At 34.0% G+C, this 20,827-nt stretch overlaps 1 protein-coding gene across 1 annotated transcript in view; it reads right to left on the bottom strand.

Moving 5' to 3' along the window:
- Window positions 1-4,093: 4,093 nt before the first annotated feature.
- Window positions 4,094-20,827, bottom strand: part of ACTR10 (actin related protein 10) — a 36,960-nt gene continuing 20,226 nt past the window's right edge. Inside the window, exons 11-13 of the mRNA XM_051977736.1 lie at window positions 11,362-11,443; window positions 10,125-10,326; window positions 4,094-4,716 (exon numbers count right to left, since the gene is read on the bottom strand). Of these exons, the coding sequence (XP_051833696.1) occupies window positions 4,535-4,716; window positions 10,125-10,326; window positions 11,362-11,443 (466 nt within the window). The 3' untranslated portion in view covers window positions 4,094-4,534. The remainder of the gene's footprint in view (window positions 4,717-10,124; window positions 10,327-11,361; window positions 11,444-20,827) is intronic.

The following is a 20,827-nucleotide window of genomic DNA, read 5'->3' as shown; positions in this document are numbered from 1 at the left end:
CCAAGCTTCCCTCTCCTTTTGCCAAGCCTCCCTCTCCTTTTCCCAAGCTTCCCTCTCCTTTTGCCAAGCCTCACTCTGCTTTCCCCATTTTTCTTCTAGTTCCCTTGTGAGAGCCTTTTTAATCACTTCTATGAGGTTCATCTGTGCTGAGGAACAGATGATCTCCTCCTTTGGGGATTCACCTGGGGACTGCCTGTTTTTAGTCTCCTCAGGATTTATAGTCTGCTCTCTATCTGTATAGAAGCTGTCAAGGGTTAAAGTCCTCTTCAGCTTCTTGCTCATTCTGTCTATTAATCAGAGACAAACTACCAAAGAAAAACAGAAAAAACTGGAGTCTTTCTTTGGGGGAGGGGCTGGGTATGTTATTGAGCTTCCTCTACAGACTGCAGGGGGCAGCAGTGAGGCACTAGCAGGACTGTATGCGCGTGCGCTCTGAGATCCCAGAGCGTGCTGAGTCACTGGGGGGGGGGGGAAGGGGGGGGCGGCCAGGTCCCGAGAGACTCCAGCTGTTTGGGGTTGTGTTCTTCAGCCCCGGTGTTTTTAGCTTCTCTGCTGGGCTGCTGACTTGCTGCCGGAGCAAAGCATCCAAACCTGTAGCGAAGCTCTCCCCGCAGAGACGGCTGCGATCACTCCCCACCCCCTCTCCAGTCTGCTCCTGTGCCCTCACTGCCGCTGCCCGCCGCCTGCGCCCGATCTAAAACCGTCCCAGCCCTCCAGTAAAGACAGACCTTTCTTGGCGAATCTCAAGGATGGTAACTCTTTGTGGGTTTTTTTTCAGTCAAGCATTAATTCAGAGGCTTGTAATGAAGTGGATAGTGAGAGAAAGCGCGGAGCTTATGCAGCTGTGAGCCTCCTCTCCACCATCTTAACCGGAAGTCCCCCATGCATATGTTTTGAAAATGAAAAAGGTTTAATTAAAAAAAATTTTTATGTGCCAAGTACTCACTGTATATATAATGAAAGGTAAAAAAATAGGGGAGATAACAAATAAATAGATACAGGATATGTAGAGTAGATGAAAAGTAACCTTAGAGGGAAAGGCATTAGAAATGGGAGAGACCAGAAAAGTATTTTTGTAGGTCAGATTTGGGCTAGTTCTTGGAAGAAGCCAGGAAATAGCTAAAGATAAGAGGGCCAATCATTCCAGACATGGGAGACAGCAAGTGCAAAGTAATAGATAATAGATACAGAGTATGAGGTTGGAGGAGATGAATTGGAAATTAAATGGAAGAAAAATAAACTGTAAAAATATGGGAAAGATAAGTCAGGTTATAAATAGCTTTAATCCAAAAAGAGGTTTTAATATTTGATTCTTGAAGTAAAAGAATGCCATTAGAGTTCATTCAACAGGATGGCATCTGCTTTTAGAAAGACCACTTTGGCAGCTGAAGATGGATTGTTGTGGGAGATACTTGGGACAGGGAGAGCAGAGAGAAGGCTATTGCAGTTGTCCATGCAAGAGGTGATAAGGGTCTGAACTATGTTTGTGGATATGTAAGTGAGGAGAAGGGATTATTTATTTGTGAGATACTGTGAACATAGAAATGATGAGATTTGGGAATGGACATGGGGGATGAGCGTGAGAGGAAGATGCTGAGGTTGCTGATCTTAGTGTTACTGATAGTAATATGAAAGTTGGATGAGTTGTATTTTGGATATGTGCAGCTCAAAATGACCTTGGAAGAGCCTCCCCTTTCTTCCTCCTTCCTTCCATCCCTGTCCTAACAAGACCACCATGTTGGAGGAGGGTCCTTCAGCACCAGCACTGCCAACTAGCCAGCTTCCTGTTCTTCCCCCTCTTCCCAGTCCTGGGTTAGGACTTTCCTGAGCGATCCAAATTGTTGCCCAGAAGGAACAGGAGCAGCTGCAGCAGATCATCAGCCACTCCGTGGCATAGGCAGACCCCAATCACTTACACAGGGCACATGTGGCCTGGCTTTCATGGTGTCACGCTCTAGAACTCTTTCCTAATCAGTGTGAAAAAAAAAATGCAAAGATGGTGAACTTATGCAGCGCCAAGAAGACACGGGGGACTAGCCTGGGACATTTTTGGGTAATACGGTGAGGTATAGGTTCCAGCATTGAAGACAGATGCTCTAAAAGTCACTATGGCAACTTCAGATTTTACAGGTAAAATGTGGCTTGCTATGACCTTGGCTCGTGAAAACATTATCAAGAGTGTGGGTTTTACTTAGGATAGCACCCAACCATTGACAAGTGGACTGTATAAACTCTTATGCACATGTTTTGAATAAATATGAAGCAGAACCTAATCTGTCACACCCCTGGTATTAAAAAGGCTTTAACTTCAGCCAGTGCTAAAAACTGTCTGCCTCTGGGACAGTGGACAAAATTGAAGTCACCTAATTTTAGTATGTCAGTTAGCAGCATGGAACATGTCCTGAAGGTGAAATTCTGGTAATTACTATGGAAAACCATGGCTTTTAATAAGCAGTTTGGAGCCAGTAAAATCTCTTAAAGCTCTTGCTCCAATCCATTCTGAAGTTTTTCACTAAACAATTTGTTGTTGCAAGCAGTGAAGATTTTGAGCTTTATAAATATGACTACGACTGCGGAGAAGAGCTAGAATCTGACAAAGAACATTTTGGTCCTTTTGCTATGTCAGGTTTAGGGCTTTTGGAAAACTGTATGCTTTGAGGATAGGTCATGGAGACTATGGCAGACTCTGGTAGTCTTTGGAGATTTCATTTCCAGAGACAACATAAAACTGTTGGAAGATTTTTGGCTCAGAAAATTCAGATTGCATCTAAACTTTCAGTTCCAAAAGGTCAGGCTCTAGTGTCTATTGTATATTATAGATGTTATACAACATAGGGACTAAAATAAATAAGCAGTAATTGGCATATGCCTTATTTAGTTATCCTTTATGTAAGGCAAGCATGGACATCATTTGATGGGGAATGTGAGACACTGTTGGGACTAGCTTTCTTTAAGTGAAAACTAGGAACACATATCATTTCATCCACTATCCTGCTGCCTTCTTGAATGAACATGTGCAAGTCAAAAATCAAATTTATCTTATTACAACTATATTTTTGAAGGAGAAAAAAATAAATGGTCTAATTTTTTTTTTTGTCCTGAAAACAAGTCTCTTGCTTTAGCTGTAAAGAAAGAATAGAGTATAGGATAAAGTCTTTGACTTGATTTCTCTTTCACTATTTCTGAATAATGAATTGTTTTCAGTTGTTTAAATAAAATGCCACTACAATCAAGATATTTGGTGATTGTGACTGCAACTCAGCAGAGAGACTAAGATTGAATTGAGAGATCTGGGAATCATCTGTATAAAATGATTGAAAACTCACATGAGAGACCAAGTAAGATAAGTTCAGAAGCAAAAGAGAAAAGGGAAGAGGACAAGAGTATTGGGAGATAATTATAGTTAATGGGTGTAACGTGGAGAAAGAACCAGGAAGGGAGAGAGAAAGAAGAGTGGTTAAAGAGATAGGAAAGAGAGCAGTATATATGGTAGATCAACAGCACTAAATGCTACAGAGATGTCCACAGGATGAAGACTAAGATTTTTAAATTAGTTTTTAGATTTAGCAGTTAAGATCTTGCTAACAGGTAACTTTGGGAAAAGTAATTTCCATTGAATATGGAAGTTTGAAAACATATAAATTAGACACAGTAATAGGTTTTCAGAAGCTGCTTTTTTTTTGTAGAGAATTTAAGGGACATAAAATAATTATAACAAATTAAAATAAGAAATAAAGTATATTATTTATCTTTACAGAAAACAAAGAAAAAAAGCAAAAATTTCAACAAGATCATTTATACTTAAAATTTATGATTAAGTATACATTTAAGAAGTATGTAAAGGAACATTTGATACACAGAGTATAGGATTAATGAAATGGTCGATAAAAGTGCTTTTAAGAGTTGAAGTCTAGTAGAAATAGAACTAATACGCTTCATTAAAATCTGCCTCTGTTTTTTCATCATGTTATGTAAGTGGGTGCATGAAGACTGTGTAAAATCTGGCAAGCTGGCAGGGCCCTTGTGATAGATAATTTATATCTTTTTTTAAAGACCATGCCCACTGAAATAAGTTATTGACTGCAATTGAACATTTTTGTACATATACTTTAATATTGGAAATAACATTTAATAATGTTTAACATTGTTCAATATTTAGTGAATAATTATTAACTATTACGATATTTTCAATACTCTCCAAAAGCAAGAATGGGTCTTACACATTTCAGAAAGAAACAACTGTTACCCTTTTCTTGTAACAAACCTTCTAACAAACTTCCAGAATTAAACTGCTTGTATACACTGTTAATATAAATACAGAAAATCTCACAAGGGTCACATACTGAAGTTCTTTAAGAAAAACAAAAAAGTCAGAAAAGGAAACACAGATTTACTTTCACTAATACTAAAGTTAACTATAACACAACATCCTATATACGTTGTGTGACACATTTAGAATTAGGTTGTGATGATATATGCTAAGCATAATAGGGTCTTTTCTTGGGTCAAGTGCAGCTCCATCTTCTTTAGGATTTTATTTTTCAGTGGAAAATGCTCTCTTCATCAGTGGGGGTGGAGCTTTGCCCATATCAAACATCATTTCTATAGGGGGGTTATTGAGTGAACACCAGTCAGGAATTCGGCCAGTTTGATTGTAATACTCCTTTGAAATGGAACGGCTCCCAAGAATGTCCTGGAGGGCTCCAAAAATAGCACCTGAGTGTAAAACAAAAAACAAAAATATGGTGAATGAAAATTGTGAGACATTTAAAAAAGTTTTTATGCTCAGAATATTGGGAATTCTGGGTTTAGGTTTCTTTTTGCAGATTTTATTTTACTTCATCTCAAGAAAACAGAGCTCTGAATGATGTAAGTCTTCATCACCAGGCACAAAAACTAAATGAATTAAGAGCAAGTTTACAAACTCTACTTTAGAATGTAAATTAAAAACAATTAAAAAATCCTTTTTTAGATACTATAGACATGATACTTTACAATTTTGCAAAAAAAATTTTTTTCTTTTAAACTACACTGTCATTTGATGATATGTTGTTCTTAACTTTTATGTACATTTAGAAATAATTTGTTATTAATTTACTAAAATAAATTATGAGATTCTACTCAATCACATGTATTTCACTTTTGAACTAAGCTTTTGTTATAAGTAGCTGTAACTAGATACAATCAATAATACAAAAGGTTTTTGTGGCCCTATGCTTCATTAATGAAACTGTACATCACTTCAAATTCCTTAAGCCTCATTATAGTTTTGTAAGTAAGTCTACAATTATAATATTTTTACTTTATTTTTTTAACTTTGGCAGTTAAATCTGTTATAGCCTGATACTCGAAATACTTAATGACTTATTTCATAGCACTGTGAATATAGTCTGCTCTAAGATTCTACAATTTTATTTTCACAACAAACATTCCAAGTTTATGTCCGTGTTTACATGTTAAAATACTTTCTCTGAAGTTAATTTGTATTTTTTTCATCTAAGTTAAAAAAAACTCAATTATTTTCTCATTTCAGAATCTTAAAATTCGTTTCCTCCCCATGTATGATTAAATTTTATCATTGTCATTAACAATCAACAATGTCATCTCTGAACTAGAAAAATAGCAATAAAAATACAAGAGATTTTAATAATCACTTGTACTTTTGTTCACATTTACATTTTGAGAAAAAAATCAAGAAAAACGTTTCTTTTTCTAAGCAGTTAAAAAATTTCAATTGTTATATTATGAAATTACTTTGTAAATGAAATTAAAAAAAAAAATACCAGAATTTATAACAACATTCATACTGATTCTTCCTAAAACATCTTTTTTCTTTTCTGAGGCAATTGGGGTTAAGTGACTTGTCCAGGGTCACATAGCTAAGAAGTGTTAAGTGTTTCAGGCCAGATGTGAACTCAGGTCCTCCTGATGTCAGGGCTGGTGTTTTATCCATTGCATCAACTAGTTGCCGTCCCTCAAACATTTTAACCTCCATCAGTGTTCTTAAATCTTCTATCTACTCCTTCAATACATTTTTACCTGTCAGTGGTCACAATGGAATCTCATTCCATTTCTAAGATAAAACCTTTGACAATCCTTCATTTGATTAGTTTCCTATCATTCAACTTCTCCCTATGTCTTATTTCTTTTAAACTTATTTAAAAACTGATATTTGCCCTCACCATGATTTCTAATCACTTTGTCCCCAAAATTTTAAGGAAAAAAATTTCTTAATTATGAACTTGAAAAACATACACAAAATTTCTTATACAACTTGCTGCTTTTTAAAAGACACATATTAAATTTAAGTCAGTAGGTCCAATAATAACTTGCTTGCCTCTGTCCCTTTTTGAACTCCTCTCTGTAGTTTAAAAAATGTTTTAGTGATGCTTCTGTCCTTTCTTTTTTGGGTGTTTTGAAATCATTCCTCCCATACTTCTACCTCTCCCCACAAAACAGAAGCTCTTTTCTTGGTCTCTTTAGTCTCTGCCAAGAGGTGGGAAGCATGATTCATTACTATTCTTCTGGAGCTGTGACTGGTCAATTGTGCTGGTCCCCTTTTTTAAGTCTTCACAGTTTTTTCTTTTATATTGTTTCCATTCTTGTTCCACTTTACACTATAATCAATGCAAAAAATGTTCTATTGATTCTGTTCACTTTACTCTAAATCAGTTCATAAATTTTCCCAGGGTTCTCCGGATCCTTAATCTTTCATAATTTCTTCTGGTACATTATTAAGTTACATTCAAAAATCACAATTTGTTCAGCCACTCTCCAACTAATGAGTATTCACTTTGTTTCTACTTTGTTATCATTACAAAAAATGCTGTTATAGAAATATTTTTTGCACATGAGTCCTGTCCTTTATCTTTTTTGGGAACATATGCCTACTAGTAAAATTACTGGGTCAGATGGTATTTTTGATACATAATTTTGTGATGTTTTAGATATAAGTCTAAATTGCTCTTTAGAATGAGTTAATCAATTTTTACTCCACCAGCATTTAAGTACACCTGTCCTCCTATAGCTACTTAAAAAATAATTTTCCATTTTTGTGTTTTTTTTCAACTTAGTGGATGAAAGGCATATCCTCTGAATTGTTTTAATCTGAATTTCTCTTATTATTATTATTATCATTATTAGTAATCTGATTTTGAATAGTTTACATTTCTTCTTTGGAGAACTGCTTATTCATTTCCTTTGATCATTTGTTGATTGAGGAATTATTCTTATTCTTTATATTTGTATCAATTAATTTTGGATATTAGACTTTTAATTGAAAAAATATGATGCAAAGATAATTCTAATTTAATTAATTTTGATTTTGCAACAACACTTTCAATTTTATATAATTAAAATTGTTCATTCTATACCTGTGATTGTTATCTTTTGTTGATCCTTCCCTTACCATATTTGTGAAAAGTCTTTCTTTTGTTTGCTTTGTTCATAAAACAAATGTAACGTAATCTTTTACATTAGACAATGATTAGCTGAGTGACTCTGGGCAGTCACTTAACCTTTCTGCTTCAGTGTTCCCAGCAGTTTTCTGCCACATAAAAAGTTAAGTTTTATCAAATACTACACTAAAATATTTGATTGTTTCCAGATCTCATGTACTTAATCTATTTCCACTGATCTACTTTTCTACTTTTTAAATTAAACCAAATTTAATTTTTTTTTTTTGGCTGAGGCAATTGGGGTTAAATGACTTGTCCAGGGTCACACAGCTAGGAAGTGTTAATCTGAGTCAATTTTCTGAGGCCAGATTTGAACTCAGGTCCTTCTGACATCAGGGCTAGTGCTCTATCCATTGTACCACCTAGCTGCCCCCAAAGTTAAATTTTTGATGATTACTGTTTTAGAGTAATCTAGTACTGCAGTATTAAATACACATCTCTTTCTTCCATTATTTCTATATGAATTTTATTATTATTTTATCTAGTTGCATAAAGTCACTCAGTTTGGTATAGCACCGAATATGTCTATCAATTTAGGTAGCATTTTCCTTTTTATTATATAAGCAGGAAACAATTATTTAATTCTGCCTTTATTAATAAAAAATGTTTTGTAGTTTTATTCATATAGTTCCTATATGTGTTTTGGTAGGTGGATTGAGTTATTTTATACATTCCATAGTCATTTTGAAAGCAATTACCTTTTCCTGATGGCTTTTTGTTAAAATATAGAAACACTCATGACTTTTGTATGTTTATTTTACATCTTGGTATTTTGCTTATTTTATTATTTCAATTGATATCTCAGTTGAATCTCTAGGATGCTTTCAGTTAACTGTTACATCATTTGTTTTTTCTTTGTCTATTCTTATTCCTTAAATTTCATTTTTAGTAGCAATATCAAGTAATAGCAATATTAATGGACATGCTATTTTTATTTTGATCTTACAGCAAAGATCCTTTCTAGCATTACTCCATTATACTGATTCTTTGTTTTAGAAAGATACTGTTTACTAGCTTTTCACCTGTATCTGACTCTTCTTGACCCCACTGGAGGTTTTCTTGGTAAGGATAGGAGAATGCTTTGTTATTTTCTTTTCCAGATCATCTTGTAGATGAGGAATTGTGACAAATAGGATTAAGTGACTTATCCAGGATCACACAGCTAGTAAGTGTGTGAACCCAGATTTGAGCTTAGGAAGAGGAATCTTTCTGACTCTAAGTCCAGCACAATTCACTGTGCTACCTAGCTGATCCATATTAACAAAGAATTAATTCATTTCTACGTAAAAATACTTTTAATATTAATATAAACTCTCAGCACACATTATCAAAATAATTTTGCTCAGCTATTGATATAATCACATTTTTGTTGTTTTTGTTATTAATGATTTTTTGGATTATGAATGATTAATATGATTCTTGTTATTACATGTTTATACACATGGTTCAGTACCAAATATATTTCTGGTATAATTCCAACCTTGCCATAATATATAATCTTTTAAATATATCCATATTTCACATTGCTTATCCCTGACTAAAAAAACTCTAAAGGATTCTCTTTTGTCTCAGAGATACAATATAAACTGCTTTGGTTTTTAAAAGTCTTTTACAATTTGGCTGCAATCTATCTTTCCAACTGTAATAATTCCTTTTGTATTCTATGGCAGGGCTTCTTAAAACTTTTTCCACTTGCTACTCTTTTTACCCAAAAATTTTTTACATGACTCTGGGAATACAGGTATGTAAAATAAGTATACACTCAATCTCACTTCTCAATATTCATTAGGGAAATTGGCCTGTAATTTTCTTCCTCTGTTTTGGCTCTTCTTATTTTAGATATTAGCATCATATTTGTGTCAGGACTCTTCCTTTGCCTATTTCCAAACAGTTTTCATAGTACTGGAATTAATTGTTCTTTAAATAATGGAACTTGTAAATCCATCTGGCTCTGGAGATTTTTTATTAGGGAGTTAGTTCATTGATGGCTTGTTCATTTTCTTTTTCTAAAATGGGGTTATTTAAATAATTTATTTCCTTTTCTGTTAATCTAGGCAATTTACGTTGTAATAAATATTCATTCATTTCAATTAAGTTGTCAGATTTATTGGCAAAATAACTCCTGAGGGTAAATTTACCCTTTTCATTTTTGATGCTGGTAATTTTCCCCCCTTTTTCTAATTAAATTAACTAAAGGTTTACCAGTCCCTCTTCTATTGTTGCTTCTCAGAAGCCGTAAATCTTCATTCAACTTTCAGCTTAGGTAATATCATTTTTTCCTTCTATCTACTTTCCTCCAATTGTTAGTTTTGACTTAAAAGTCTCATTTAAAAATGAGTCTGGTTTTTTTAGATAAACAATGTTACTTTATATTTCATTTCTCCATTTGAATGACATGAGAAATAAATTTATTAGACAATTGTTACAATTTAAGCAAAAGTAAGCAAAGTAAAAAAAAATGTACATTTTTTATAGCAAACAATGGACAATTCTGAATAAAGAAATTATTGCTGTACTTTACCACATAGCAATATCATTAAAAACACAGTAGTGGTTATTGAATGAACAAGTATCATCAATAAAAAAAAAAAATTAAGTCCTGAATATAATACTTTGTAAATTTATTTTTAACATTCTAAACATAATACTTTTAAATTAAACTCTTACCTCCCAACCAGGCTACACAGTTAGGCTTTGCGGGTGGAATATGAATTCGAAATGTCTTAGTGCCAAGTGCTTTTTGGTATTTTGGTTTTTCTACCAAATACCTGATTTCTGCCATTAATCGATGTAAGAATCCTGGCAACATAGCAGTGCCACCTATAACTACTAAGTTCTCTGCCAGCTGCTTCCTTGTATCTATTGGGCACTAGAATTAAAGAGAAAGGAAAACAAATTATTACATATACTGGTACAAATGATTTTTAAAAAATGAACATAGAATAATATGTGATGTTATTAAAAAATAATTATGTGGTTTACAAAAAAGGAAATTTCTTCTCACAAATGATGATACAGTTAAATTATGATCCTATACATAAATTTATACATATAAGTTTTTCTCCTTAGAAGAGAAAATAAATTCAATTTCCTTGAAACATTTCAGTCTAAAAATGAGCATGTGCATCTTTATTTTGAAGTTCATAGGTGTTAATGTTTTCTACAATAGTTACAAAGTGTTCTTCAGAAAAGAGATTTAAATGTAAACACTATCCTTTAAGGTAGTAATACTTAAAATTTTGTGACCCTGAAGCTACACATACAATCACTGTTATTTGATAGTATAATGTTGATAATATTTTAATACAGCTATGAAAAATCTTATAGAGACAAGTACACCTTGAGAAACAAAAATTGTATAGGATGCTAAAAGTCAATCAGATTTATAACTTTATCATCTTGACTTTTTCATGTGACACTCAAATTTAAACAGCTGCTGAATACTATTGATTCTACCTCTTACATCTATCTCTTCCCCATTCACAGTGTCACTATTCTAGTTTAGGCCTTTATTACCACTCTATTGCCGTTTCTCAATAGCCACATCTTCATTCAATGCTCAGCTCAGGTGATATTATCTTTTCCTTCTACCTGCCTTCCTTCATTCCTCTAATTGTCAGTACCTTCTACTCTCAAATTACTTTTTATTTTGGTAGCTGTAAACTTATTTATTCTCTAGCAGAGTGTGAGCAAAAGCTCCTCAAGAGTAAGACCTCTCACTTTTGTCTCTGATTGCCAGCACCTGGTACAATATCTTGTAGGTAGTAGATAATTTATATTTCTTGAATGGTACTGAATGAACAAAATGAAACCAAAATATGGGGGAATTTGTAATTTCTGTACACAATACATTCTTTGTAAACATTTGCTGAATTATATCAATTCATTAAGATAATAGGAATACCTGCATAAGTGAATCCAAAATTAAAGTGGCTACTGATTTCTCTTCATTATCTTGCTCAAACAGAACTTCCACAACAGAATCTCTAGTGAGATAAAAAAGAAAACTCTAATAATATCATAGCAACCACTGTATTGAATATAATATAGAAATAATTCTAAAATGATACAGTATAATTCAATGACAAAATAGGATGTTATTAAACAGATTTAGAAATGTTTAGAATGGAAATAAGATATCACCAATTTAAAAAATTTCTCCCATGATACAGAACATAACATCCATGATTGTCTATTTTGTGTTTTCCCTAAAGTTTGCCAGTGGGAGCCATACATTTTAAGGCTACCAGTGGAACACTTGGGTTGCTTACCTATAATTTCTTATTCTTGTTACATATCTATCTTTTTTCCCTGTCATGCAACATATTCTTGTCCTTTGTAGTTCTTCATTTGTAGGACACTAGCAAAATATTAATTTTGAAAAGACAGTCCTTTCTTTCATGGAAGCTATGGGGCAGTAAAAGAGGTTTTTGGATTTCTAAAAGTAATTTAGCACATTTTTATTCTCTTTAATTTTGGACCCATTCATTGTTCACCAGAATTGTCTGTTCTAAATATAACAATAGCTAAAATTTGTACAGCTCTTTTAAGGTTTGCAAAGAGCATTAGTATCTCATTTGATCCTCGTACCACAAATGTGGATGGATGGTTAAAATCAATCTCATTTTATAGATGAGAAAAACAAGTGAAAAAGAGGCAGAGAAGTTAAGAGATTTGTTCAGTGTCACTGACAAAATGATTAAGCAGATCCTACTAACCAAGTTTCACAACAAAATCTATCTGCCTCAAATCAATCAATCTATCTATATCAAATATATGCATATATATAATTGAATATGTACCAACCTGCATACATGTTCCCCACTCCCCCCCAATTAAACCCATTCCAATATCTGAGCTATGGATATTGGATTTAAAAGTGTCATGTGTCAAATAACGTTTCCTAGAACACAGCAAGTACAGATTGCAAGAAGTCTATATTCCCAAAGTAGACATTTTTTATTAAAAGCAAGAAATTCTCTCAGTAGGTGTTAGTTGTAGTAATTATATAAATTTCTTTTTCTTCCTCCAGATGCTGTTTGGGGTTTCCTTCAATTCAGTTTAACAAACATTTGTCAGAGTGGGTAGAGTTACAAAAGGAATTTATATAGTTGACTCCTGAGCAGTCTGACAAATTCTTAACTTACCATTGTGTTTTTTCATATTCTGGAACCTGCCCACCTGGGCCAGGCTTCTCCTCACTTCCTCTGCCATACTCTCCAATCCTAGGAAGGGATCTAATTTGACATGGTTCCCACTCAACTCTATTACAAACAACATCCCTTTTCTTGATGCTCTTGTCCTTTAATCTGATCTCATTGCCTAGCAAAAAGGACCAAAATATAGTCCAGTGAAATGGATTCAGAACTGATTAAATGGCCAGATTCAAAGATAAATTGTCAACTTAGAAGAGTACTTCTAGTACAGTGCTTCCAGAAGCTGTGCCTCAGGGTGAACATGGACTGGTGAAAAATAATTAAGACTTGGGGTAGAACAGGAACCCTCCTAGGACAACTTTCAGAAGACTCAAAGAAAGACCAAGAAAGATCCCAGGACAAAGGATTAACCAGTGTGAAGAGAAAATATCTCCACTTTAGCTCCATTGAAATATGTAGCTAGAAGCCCTGGGGCTAGCTGCTTTGGGAGATCACCTCAGCCAAAACTACAGGAATTTTCATCTCCCAGACAACATGGAAAGTCAGGGGTCTGAATCTAGGAAGACTGATAAAACTTCTGTGGATAAGGAATTGCAGGTCTAGCTATGCTGTAGAAATGCTGCTGCCTTGGGTGAGAAGGAACCAGCATACCTGGTGAGTGCAAAAGCAGTGGGGCAGGGAACCTTCCTAGCTGCAGGCACTTACTTATAGGATCATGGAGTTATAGGTTTTGGATTCCAGGGCAGAGGAAAATGGAAGTTTCTCCCTCCCCCTCCACTAGAGGTGATTATACTAATAAGTTTGTATTAAAAAAAAAAAAAAATCAGGCACAAAAAAAGAACCCAACCACAGAAAGTTACTATGGGGAATAGGGAAGACTGGGATAGGGGTTCATCTTCAGAAGAGAACAGTGAAGTAAAATCTTCTTATCCCAAAGGATAATGCTAAATGATTACCTGCCAAGAAAGAATTTATAGAACTCAAAAAAAATTTTAAACATAAAATAAGAATTGAGAAAAACTAAAAACAAAGAAGTACAAGATTATGAAAAGTCAACCGACTTGAAAAGGAGATCAGAGTCTTACAGAAGAAAATGACTCTTTCAAATTTAGAGTTGGGGGAGGATTCTGGGAAGATGGTAAATTTCAAACTCTCCCTATTTTTCCCACAAATAGAACATAAGACTCCTGAAAAATCAAGAAGACCTGGGGTAGAACAGGGATTTCCTAGAAGATCTGAAGAAAGACCCCAAGCCAGGATTAACGCGTGTGAAGTATAAACACCTCCAGGTTAGCTCCTATAAAAACACCAAGCAGGGACTCTTCAGGTTGGTGGGGTGTGGTTGGAGCCTCAGCAGGAGTCATGGAAACTTTCACCTCCCCAACTGTTTGTGGGAGACCAGGATCTGAGTCTGGGAAGACTGAGGGAACCTCACTGATTAGGAAGGGCAGGCCCTGCTGTGCTGTGAGACATGGCCCTGAGGGAGAAGGAACTACCAGCCACTGAGTGCAGAGGCAGTGGGGCAGAAAGCTGCTGTGGTGGGCCTTGTTGGAGAGTAGAGTTCCCAGTTTGGGGTTCCTGGTAAGTATTCAATTCATAGGGGCTGAAGACACCATCCCCCTACCCCAGGATTAGGAGTCCTTATAGTAATAACTTATTAAAAAAAAGAGAATGAACCAGCAAGGAAGAAAAGAACCCCACCACAATAACATACTATGGGAACAGGGAAGATCAGGGTTCATCTTCAGAGGACGCTGAAGTTAAAAAAAAAGCTTCTATCTCAAAGAGTAACATGAAATGGCTCCCTCCCCAGAGAGAATTTATAGAACTCAAAGCTAAAAAAAAAATCCAAGAAAAACGGGAAGATAATGAAAAAAAAAAGTTAACCAACTAGAAAAAGAAATACAATCTCAAAGATGAAAATAACTCTTTGAAAATTAGAATTAGGCAAGGGGAAGCCAGCAAAGCTGTGAGAGACCAAGAAATAACAAAATAGATTACAAAGAATGAAAAAGAACAGAATGTGAAACAAGAAAACCGACAAATTTGTAGAACAAATCAAGAGGATAAAATATAAGAATTGGACTGTCTGAAAATTAAAAAAGAACTTTGACATCATTATGCAAGAAATAGTCCAAAAATATTGTCCTGGAATGATAGAATATGAAGAGAAAAGAGAAGTAGGAAAAAATCCACTGAATGCCAAATTTGTGAGATCTTTTGTGGAAAACTCATAGGAACATTATCGCCAAATTTTTAAATCACCAGATCAAAGAGAAAATTTTGCAAGAAACAAAAATTGCTGGAGATACAATGAGAATTATACAGAACTTATCAACTGCCACAATAAGATTACAGATCCTGGAATTATATCTATTGACAATCAAAAGAACTAGACCTGCAGCCCAAAATATCATATACAGCAAAATTATAATGCTGAATGAGAAAAAATGGACATTTAATGAACTTGCACTATTTATCAACCAACTGCAAACTTAATAGAAAATTTAACATATAAGAGCCAATATCAAAGATCAATTTCAAGGAATTCAACATGGACAAATTGTGTGGTTTTTGTGTGTATGTGTGTTTTTTACATGATATGTATACTATATGTTTAAGATTGACACCAGCAATTGGGTAGCTCAAAAGAAAGATTGGGGCAGAGTTAAGGTAAAAATAGTAATTATGTCATACATAAGTATGAAGTACAGAGGAAGAAAAGACACAGAGGCATTAGAGGGAGGAGGAGGGCTTGTAGTTCTGAAAACCTACTCACATTGAGAATGTATTAAATAGGCAACACTACATATATAATATGAAGGATATAGCACCCTCTCAAATCTATAAAGAAATAAGGGGGGAGAGATGGGTGGACAGGGAAGTAAAGAATGAGGGGAAAAAGACAAGGGAGGAATTTATGGGTGGAGGGAAGTTAAGTAATAGCAAGACGAGTTAGGAGCAGAACTAAAGCAAAGGGTCAGCAAGGATAGGAAAGATATATGAATGTCTATGTGTGGGGATATGTGTATGTATATATGTGCATGTATATATCAACATGAATATATAAATATAGCCTTTCTTAATATAGCCTGTTTGGGGTTGATAGGGAAGATGAGAGGAGGTAAAAAGAATGAAGTAAAAAAGGTACACAGCAGAAAACCAAAGAAAAAATGGACACTCATGAATATAATTTCTTCTACTAATATATATATACACTGTTTTGATCTAGTGATTTATTGTTATATATTTTGAATCCTTCCTGATGTTCTGCTGGGTCCATGATAATGTTCTCTTTTGTATTATTTTTCTGTTTTTTCTTTTTCTTTTTTTTAATAAGATAAATTTTAAAAATAAAAACAGTAAAATAATTGAAACTTAGAGTTGAGCAAAGGGAAGCCTGTTAAACTATAAAAAAACAAGAAATAACTAAACAATAATAAAGAATGAAAAAACAGAAGAGAATATAAAACATCTTTTAAGAAAAACAACAGATCTGGAAAACAGATCAATAAGAATAACTGGGCTACCTAAAAACTATGACCAAAAAACCAACTCTGGCACAATAATATAAAAATAAAGAAAATTGCTCTGAAGAAATAGAATAAGAGGGAAAAGTAGAAATATAAGAAATCCACTGACTACAATCTCAAACAGATGCTAAAAGAAAAACAGGAATATTATTTTAAAATTTCAAAATCCCTAGATCAAAAAGAAAATTTTGCAAACAATAAAAACAATTCAAACACGTTGGAGCTATAATTAGAATTGTACAGGATTTATAAGTACATATTCATATATATATTATGTATGTCATTACATATTTACTAATGATTGAATAGCATTATGCTATGAGAAATGAAGATATGATTTTAAAAAGATAAAGACTTTAATAAAGTGGTTCAGAATGAAGTTAAGCAAATGAGAACAACCTATCCTATAACAGCAACATTATAAAAATGAATAATTTTGAATACTATTATAAACTTATATAGAATAAAATGAGCATAACCAGGGAAAAAATTTATACAATAATGTAAATAAACAATTCTGAAAGCCATAATAGTTATGATCAATATAATGATCGTTCATAAATCTAGAAGACTGATGATGAAACATGCTATCCATGATAGAAAGGTGATGGATATAGAATATAAACTGAGTCATACTTTTCATATAATAACTGAGGGAATTTGTTTTGCTAGACTATAGTTGTTATAAGGAATTTATTTTTTCTTCTCCCCCTCCCTAACTAGTGGTCTGGCAAGGAAAGAAAATAGATTTCTGTTAATATTTTAAAAGTGGAATAGGGGGTCACAGAGGAAGACAGACAGGGGATACTGCATGCTCTTTCAAATGAGATCACTACTATAAGTTTCACTTTTTTACAATTATTTGAGGGTAAATTTTATCTTTTAGTATTAAGAGTTTTAAAAGTTCTAATATCTGGAAATATATCAAATGTAATTTTGCTCCACTGGAGGAGATTTTAGCAATCATTTGGAAATTGAGCAGAAACTGATAAAGTTGACTATTAACAAGACTTGTGTTTTGAAATAAATATACTTTTAAAATTAAAATTAGTTGTTTCCATCACTCAGTTGGTAGAGAACTGGTGTCCAAGCTTATACCCTTTTCAGAAACTGAATTTCAAAGTTTCTTCACCACAAATCTTACAGGCAGAGGAATTGTCTATTCTATGGTATCACCAAATAATCTCAAAAAACCCCCAAAATCTAAGTCTTTTGTGGCCACTGAGGCATTATACCAGGTCTCTACTAGACGGGATTTGATCCAGGAGCAGGACATCAAGATAATAGACTTGGAAGCCAAATACAACCTCTATGTGAGGTATATATCTTGGTGTCGGTAATCAACTTTATTGTACATTATTCTTAATTTTTATTAATCTATCACTAAAAGATTTTTAGTATAGTATAGCATACACACACACACACATACACATACACACACATGTATGTTTCTTTGAAGAAGCATTTATCTTTGAAAGTCTGATTTAGGCCGCGGGCATAAAGAACTATACAAATTCATTGTTAACATTCTAGCGGTTTTTTGACTGACTGCAAGTTTTTAGTTTAGTAGCCACTATGAATTGTTAGTAAAGACCATTAGTTTAGCTGAATGTCTTATATTTAAAATGTTGGTAGAGCCCTCATATTAAATAAGTAGTAGCCAGAGAATAACACATTTTTGTAATTCAAAAATTCTGTCAGATATTCATCTAAAATTTTTCTTAGAAATTTTCTGAATGTGAGATAGCATGTGGGGGTTTAATTTTTTTTTTTTTCTGAGACAATTGGGGTCAAGTGACTTGCCCAGGGTCACACAGCTAGGAAGTGTTAAATGCCTGACTTCAGGGCTGATGTTCTATCCACTGCACCATCTAGCTGCCCCAGGGTTTTAAATTTTTGTTATGATTTTCTTGGTATAGGGAATTCCTGGTGAGAAAATTCCTTCTACCAATGCACATCAGTAACTCTTCTGCATTTTAAAATGCTTCCTGAAACATTAAGATTAAGAATCTCACCCAGTCATACAGCCATTAAGTATCAAAGGTAGGACTTGAACTTAGGTATTTTTAATTCTGAGTACATCTCCATATTGTCTCTTAGGGAAAAGAATATATGCTTGTACACTGTAACCAAAGAACTTCCTTTGTGAAATAAAAGAATCTCACCCAGTCATACAGCCATTAAGTATCAAAGGTAGGACTTGAACTTAGGTATTTTTAATTCTGAGTACATCTCCATATTGTCTCTTAGGGAAAAGAATATATGCTTGTACACTGTAACCAAAGAACTTCCTTTGTGAAATAACACTATCACTATCATAGTGTTATTTCTATTTTTGAGTAGTGTGGTTTCTAGGGGAGTGTGTGTGTGTGCATGCTTGTGGGCACGTACGCACATGCAGGAATTTTATTTGTGCTAAATAGCAAATAGAACACTTGGCTGTATCACAGAATGAATGAAGGATAGTAATGATTAAGAAGACCAGAAAAGTACAAAGTCCAGTTTGTTTTAAAAAAATTTAAATGACCAAGAGAAGAGTTTATATTAATTTATCCCAGAAGTAATAAAGAGCCACTGGCTCTTATGTGTGTGTTTTCTATCTTTTTGCTAATAGTCTTCTTGACAATAAAGTTTTTTTTTCTAATTACAAAAAAAAAAAAAAAAGATACCATCTCTCTCATATATTAAATCTCTATTAACTGGCTCTACAAAGATAATTATTTCCCCACACCTTCTAAAAAAACCAAAAAACTCTGCCATCTCCTCAAACTATCATCCATTTACCCAAGCGTGCAAGATATCTTTTCAGAGCCAAGATCCTAAAAACATTTATATTTCTGTTGCCTCCATTTCCTCACTCCCACCTATTTCTAAACTCTGTGCCACACATCATGTCCTCTGCTGATTCTCTCTGATTCAAAAGCCTCCTCTTAATCCTCATCTACTTGACTTCTCTTCAGCTTTTCATATTACTGATCATGTTCCCCACAGCCACTTGCAAAATTATTGATTATATATAATTTCAACCAGGTCCTCGCTGCGTATGGAATCTTTTTTTTTTTTTAAATCCCCCCAATTGTTTTTCTCATTCTCTGACAGCTGTTCTGAATCTTCTCTTTTTAACCTCAGCCCCCACAGTAGTACCATTCCCTCACTCTTTTAGGTCCTTGTCTCAATTTTATCACAAAAAAGTGAAGCTATTCACAGAGTTCTTTCTTTCTCTTTCCTCAAATCACAATTCCTGATGCCATCCCTCAATATTTTCTCATTTATCCCAGGCTGTAATAAAAGGTCGCCCTTCCTCCTGCCAAAGTCAATCTTACCTATCCTCTATGTCATTTCCTAATGTCTTGAGAATATTGTCTGCAATATCATCCTCATCCTCTTTCTTGTCTTCAATTTCTCCCTATCAAGCTTACCTTGTTGTCTACAAACACCTGTGTCCATTATATTTAAAAAAACAAATAAAAAAAAACCAACTAAGTTCCATTATCCCTAACTTTATCTTATATCTCTCCTCCTTTCTCATTCAACTTCTTTGAACAAGTTATATATTTATTATTTCCAGTTCCTTTCCTCTCATTCTTTTTTAAACATCCCACAACTCGGCTTCTGACCTCATCACTCAACTTAAATTCTTTTCTCTAAAATTACTAATGATCTCTTGACTGAAAAATTAAATGACCTTTTCTTAATCCTTCTCCTTATTTGATTGACTAGCCTTTCTTTCTCGATATTCTTTCCTCTGTGGATTTTAATTGGTTTCTCCTAGTTCTCTTTCTACTTGTTTAAGTACTCCTTCTCAGTCTCCTCTGCTAGCTCATCATCCACATCATGCTCACTAGCTGTAGGTATAGCTTACAGTTATGTCCTTGGTTACTTTTCCCCCCCTTCTCTTGGTGACTCCTATTTGGGATCCTCATCTCACATCTCTCCACATTTCATTTCATCCTTCATAGTCACTAAAGGGACTTTGTACTTAAAGTACAAGTCCAACTAAGTCACCTCCTTACTCAATAAACTCCAGTGGTTCTTTATTACTTCTGGGATAAATTGATATAAACTCTTCTCTTGATCATTTAGTTTTTTTTAAACAAACTGGACTTTGTACTTTTCTGATCTTTTTAATCATTACTATCCTTCATTCGTTCTGTGATACAGCCAAGTGTTCTATTTGCTATTTAGCACAAATAAAACCCTCTGTTTCCTTTCTCCTTACCTTTGCCCTGATTATGCCTTGTACTGTTATTCACTGTATCTTCCTCTCCACCTCTTGGAATTCCCAGTTTCCTTCAAGAGAGTTCAAATACTACTTCTCACATGAAGCTTTTTCCAATTCTCATAACTGCCAGTGAATTTTCTCTCCAAATAACCTGGGATTCATTGTGTATATATTTTGTGTATATACAGATATACATGCAAGTTCCCCCATTCAAATGCAAGATCCCTGACAACAGTGACTTTCACTTTTGTCTTTGTATATATAGAACTATATTATTTACATACAGAATGTTTGGCACATTGTAAACCCTTAATAAGAGAGGGAATGTTTGATGCACATAAAGGTAATATGGCTCTTACTTAACTCTAAAATCTAGTTATAGGTTCATTTATTAGATTAATGATAAATGACAAGTTTCTGGAGTGCCTGGGCAGTGAACCAGAAGACTTAAGTTCTAGT

The sequence above is a fragment of the Antechinus flavipes genome, chromosome 2 (genome assembly GCF_016432865.1).
Source record: "Antechinus flavipes isolate AdamAnt ecotype Samford, QLD, Australia chromosome 2, AdamAnt_v2, whole genome shotgun sequence".
Classification (NCBI taxonomy): domain Eukaryota; kingdom Metazoa; phylum Chordata; class Mammalia; order Dasyuromorphia; family Dasyuridae; genus Antechinus; species Antechinus flavipes.
Note: the sequence above shows the minus strand (reverse complement) of the source record. Positions and strands in the feature narration are given on the sequence as shown.